General features: G+C 39.2%; 1 protein-coding gene across 1 annotated transcript; it reads right to left on the bottom strand.

Annotated features, from left to right (window-relative positions):
• Positions 1-1,319: 1,319 nt before the first annotated feature.
• LOC139731518 (tRNA (adenine(58)-N(1))-methyltransferase catalytic subunit TRMT61A-like) lies at positions 1,320-4,796 on the bottom strand. Its single transcript, XM_071642401.1, has 5 exons — positions 4,430-4,796; positions 3,496-3,662; positions 2,737-2,842; positions 1,481-1,753; positions 1,320-1,432 (listed from the first exon to the last, which is right to left on the bottom strand). The coding sequence occupies exons 1-5, from the start codon at positions 4,758-4,760 to the stop codon at positions 1,320-1,322; spliced, it is 990 nt and encodes a 329-aa protein (XP_071498502.1). The 5' UTR covers positions 4,761-4,796.
• Positions 4,797-5,062: the final 266 nt, after the last annotated feature.

The following is a 5,062-nucleotide window of genomic DNA, read 5'->3' as shown; positions in this document are numbered from 1 at the left end:
AAAGTTGATAGGCACAACTTCACCCTTAATACACATACATGCCAAGTTTCATTAGGATACCTCAACAGGTTTTGATAGTTACCTTGTCCACAAAATTCATTACAGACGGACGGAAGGACAGACGGACGGACAACCCGAAAACATAATGCCTCCGGCACCACTTCGTGGCGGAGGCATAAAAATGCCCTCTCCTCTCAAGTCATCATTTTGTGTGTACCAGTAGACTATTGAAACTTTTTATGTCATATTACAGACAAAATAAACACACACAACTTGGCCAGGACTGTGTTTGCACACAAAACAGATACACGTAGTTCAATAAGATTTTCCCCTAAACTTTGCAATCAAGAATAACATGATATTGGCTTCACTCACAACTGGAATACATTTTAGGTGTCTGACGTCCACTTGATCACTGGGAATCATAAAGACACAGAAAATGGAGAGAATGAAAGTGAGAGAAAAAGAAGAAAGTGAGGACATTGAGTATTACCGTGTATGACCATGAATGCATGAACAGTTTTCCCTGCACACTGTATGAATTGAAAAAAAAAAAAATGTCTTAGTATTGTTTAACAGGCTCTGACAAAGCCTAAAAATATCTCACATCCTGTGTTGGGCTTGCATACATATGTATGCTGCCTGAAGATCAAGGCATATACAATCGTGTACACTGTATGTATATTTCATTGTCCAGTTGTAGCTAAGGCACGCAGGACGTCTCACGTTTGACATAGATATCATGATTCTTATAGTGTCTTTGGCCTGACAGCACTCACTTACAAGAGAGTGATTGACTGCAAGACAACCGTCATCTCATCATCAGCCATGTAAAAAGATGTTTTGCCACTTTTGGGAGGATTGGACAGTGGGATGTACTGTCATGATTTGAATGAGAGGAGACCGAGTGTAGAAACTTTGATGCAGTTTAGCACAAAATCATACTAGCACCCACAGCAATACCTCACTGTCCATATTTCATCACAGGAATTACCAAAGTAGACTTGCATTAACAAGGCTTGTGGTGTTACTCCTTTATCTGTCCAAAAATATATCAATTTCTCAGTGTGTTTCAAGAACAAAAGTTAGTGTATATTACTGTAACACATAAGATCTTCTGTATGTCGATGAAACATTCTATGACCCAAGTTTCCAGTGAACAAAAATCACAATTTGCAGTTGAATTGAGCAACATGTTTGTAGCTGTGATTGAGTAGCAGAGGAACATGACTGAGCCATGTTGAGAGGTCATATCTGGATTGCTACAATATATTCCTCGGCAGTCTTCCCATCATTCCTGCATTCATGTTACCACCATGCTATGTGTACAACGAGGCAAATGTCAGAAATCCGGTGTGCCCTGGCATTTCTCTCTGTGGGACAGCACACTTCCTGGTATAATTTGACTCCTTGCCACCATCCTCCACTTGACCTTTGCCCTTTCTCCTCATCTCCTTTGACCCTTCACTCGTATCATCACTGCCACTGTCCACCTTAGGAACCTTTGTACCATTATCCTCTGTCCTTGCTCGTTTCTCAGCTGGTTCCCCAGAGCCCGTATGGCTACTCTTAGAATCCTCCTCCAAACTCCTTGGCTCTCCAATGTTTGGGAGGGGCAGATTTATCGTCTTCACATCATAGTTACGGATTAGGCACTCCACAGTCTTGATGTCGGTGAACCCAAGGGCATCCAATTCCACACAGGCTCTCTGAACTTGTTCAATGCAAGGAGAAAATGAGCATATCCTCCCACCTGAAAATATAATATTGAAACACAATAAATATGACTTCCATACATCCAATACAATAACAATCTAATATCAAGCAATCATACCATATTTAGATATATCACAACAAGATTTTGATGTGTGTCTGGGTGAAAACAATGCATGACTGAGAAACAATTCTGCAAACAAAATCTAGACAACAATCACTGTAATCTTACAAGCAATGCAAGCATGTACTGTATTTCTTCCTTTTTGATAGACAATGCAGTTCAAAATAGCAGTTATTCTGGCAATCATAATCAGAACTGAAAATTCCAATCATGTTTAAAGCAACATTCAAAAGGACCATAATCTTATTCCAAGAGCACTTTGGCACTTGAGCAAATATGTGAAATATGTATAACATTTTTTCAAACTTCATGAGCAGTATTAATCCCTGACCAAGTCATCTTATATCATCAGAAATCCAGGGAACACTAAACCCTTTTGCAATGTGACATCTTAGGTTTTGATTGTGAATGCCATTCAAGAAAGAAATCTGTACCATACGTGTTAAACTGTATACATTTTGCAAGTTTATAATACAGTATATTTCTCAAATTGGGACTTGTAAGAAACTTTTGGGTGTGGGTGAATTTAACAGAGATAACAACAGTGACTGAATGAGACATTCTATTAGTATTATCTCTTTTCAGAAGAAAAATTAAGTGATATCCCACTGTGAAAAAGATATATACAGCACATTTGTGGTACCCAAAACAACATTTTAGTGAGTTGTTATTTTGAAAATATCAATCAGCTCACAAACTCACAATAATAAAACCACTGAAATCCACTGTACATATACACTTATATACTGCATGTTCAGTATACCTCACAACTTGCACACATGGGTTGCTATTATCTATCAACCTTGATGATTTTCAGTTCCTCTGATGCTACGAGAGGAGACACATACTCCATGCAACCCGGATAGCCCTCCTATATTACTTTACAAAGAGGTATTCACCACGTGTCTTCAGAACTTTCTTGGCATGTGGTATGACGTTCCATGGTGAGGGAAGATCCAGAAAGACAGCATCAGCCTTGTAGTCCACATCTAGCAGGAAACCGTCCTGTGAAGGGAAGTCAGAACAAGTGGTGAGCACATGAATGCATGACAACCACGCTATCCTTCATAATTTTTCCAGTACCTATAGCATGGAGACTTAGACTTCCAAGAACATTCATCAGAACAATGATTTTAAATCTAATGGAATTATTCACATGGTAACCTATTGCATTCATATTCAACTTTCCCACCAAGTACTGTGGCTTTAAATGATCATAGGTTAACGACATCCAAATGAAAATCACATATTGCTCAGAATCAAACGAATAGTATCAAGTATTTATATAGTACAATAAAAAAGGCTATACATATAGAATACAGTCTCAAAAGTGACAACTGGGATAAAAAGACACAGAAACAACTCACACACATAAATAAACATAAATGCAGCGATGCCAAGAACAAGCAGTTATCTTAAACATGAAATGTTTCACTGTGAAAATTGTAATTATTTCTTCATTCCGGTAAAATGCACTGACAAACAATGAAATTGCTTGTTGACAATGCCACTGATGTATGCATCTCCATAAAATTGAACATCTCAAACTTTCCATGCAAATCGCTAAATTTGGCTTTTAAGAAGCAACTTCAACGAGTTGAAGTTTCAACCATTCCAGGAACTTACAGGTCTACAATATACAGTAATAGAATTCTTACCGTACTGACGTCACGGTGAGTCACAGTCACAATGTCCGAGAGGTTGTGCTCCACAAATTCTTCTGAGGCTTTCTCAGCACGCTGCTCATGGAACTCAAATGTGTACAGGTGACCTGAGGGTGCTATGGTCCTTGCAATGGAATGTGACACAGAGCCACTGCCAGTTCCTGTTGGCAGCAACAGAGGGTGGCAGAGATAGAAAGAAATATGCAAGAAGAGGAAGAGGAAATGAAAAAGTAGTGGGGAAGAGAACTCAAATTTATCAAAACATGAAAACATGTCACAGAATAAAAATCTTGGTGAGAAGAATCCTCTGAGAAGATGAAAATAAGAGAAAGCATTTTGTACGAAAGCAAGATAAACTGAAGTAAGGCAAGGTTGACTGATCAAAAGAAAATGAAAAGAGGAGAAATCACTGTCAGGGACTTGTTGAAGAGAGCAAAATTATGCTCTTTGCAAATTATCTCATAGAAAGAGATGAATCACTGCATCTGTGAGCCGGGATTGCTAAACAAACAAAAATATATTTACAAGTAGGATCTTCATCTAGATTCTGTAAGATAGATCACACGCCGTCATATAATGGCCATGATGGCATCTGCACAAGTCATAAACTTGTTTTGTTTTCTGTGTGCAGAAAAAGGGGAAAAGATGTCTATCAATATCAAACCAAGAATACAAGATATTATTAAACCACCCCTTTCCTAATTATACTGCACTGATTACAGTGATTGCATTGCTAACGAGGGCATTATTTGGCAATTGCGCACTTTATTCATCTACTCATAACACATCTATTCGCAGCGCTGATTGATACTGATAGCTACATTACCGTACAGAATCAAACGCAACTCCCCCTCCGTGGCATGGCGTGGCCTCCCAGCTTTCTTAAGGCAAACTCAAAAATACATATACGGGACTACAAGAATCTTACCAGCTTCCACAACGATGCTTCCCGGCTTTAATTCCAGTTCGAAGGTAAGTAAGCTAATATCTGGAAAATAAAGCACCTGCGTTCGATGTGGAAGATTGACTGTCCACAGTTCTGGTGTTGGGTGGAGCACGTAGACCCAGCCTTTGCCACCTAATGTGGATACTTTTGATCCATACCGCTTGCCAATGAGCTCGGAATGCCTCAGAGCTCCATACCGAGTTTGGGTGGTGTTTCCAAGCACCATTTTCAGTGGCATCATGGACTCGTGGCCGAGGAAGACAATGATGGTGTCTCCATCTTCAATGACGTCTTTATACCCCAGAAAACTCATCTTTCTTTGCTATGCGTGAGTCCACGAATAATTTTTTAGAGTGGTGCGGTGTCGAGTAGCTGAATTACAGAAGCGTAGATTCAAAACGTGTGTTTATGTACGTACGTACATACATGTGCACGACGTGTTTTGAAACTATGGATAGCCATCTGTGACTCGCGCTACATTTCTTTGGAGAGAAGCTTTAGAAGTTATGGAAAGCCATCTAAGACGTTAGTTCTGCTGACTGCCAATTTCGAAGAATCAAGGTATAAAAATCATGATACAAAAGTAACGATGTATGTGAACACCTAAAAAACTAA

This window comes from Diadema antillarum, unplaced genomic scaffold (genome assembly GCF_040938485.1).
Source record: "Diadema antillarum isolate AM-2024a unplaced genomic scaffold, OU_Dant_1.0 seq00000377_RagTag, whole genome shotgun sequence".
In the NCBI taxonomy this organism is placed as follows: Eukaryota; Metazoa; Echinodermata; class Echinoidea; order Diadematoida; family Diadematidae; genus Diadema; species Diadema antillarum.
Note: the sequence above shows the minus strand (reverse complement) of the source record. Positions and strands in the feature narration are given on the sequence as shown.

Excerpts from the sequence above, each read along its gene's own strand:
- LOC139731518 (XM_071642401.1), bottom strand. The coding sequence starts at position 4,760 with ATGAGTTTTCTGGGGTATAAAGACGTCATTGAAGATGGAGACACCATC. Across the intron at positions 3,663-4,429 it reads AAGCATCGTTGTGGAAGCTG|GAACTGGCAGTGGCTCTGTG; the intron begins GTAAGATTCTTG and ends TGCTGCCAACAG. Across the intron at positions 2,843-3,495 it reads CTCACCGTGACGTCAGTACG|GACGGTTTCCTGCTAGATGT; the intron begins GTAAGAATTCTA and ends TTCCCTTCACAG.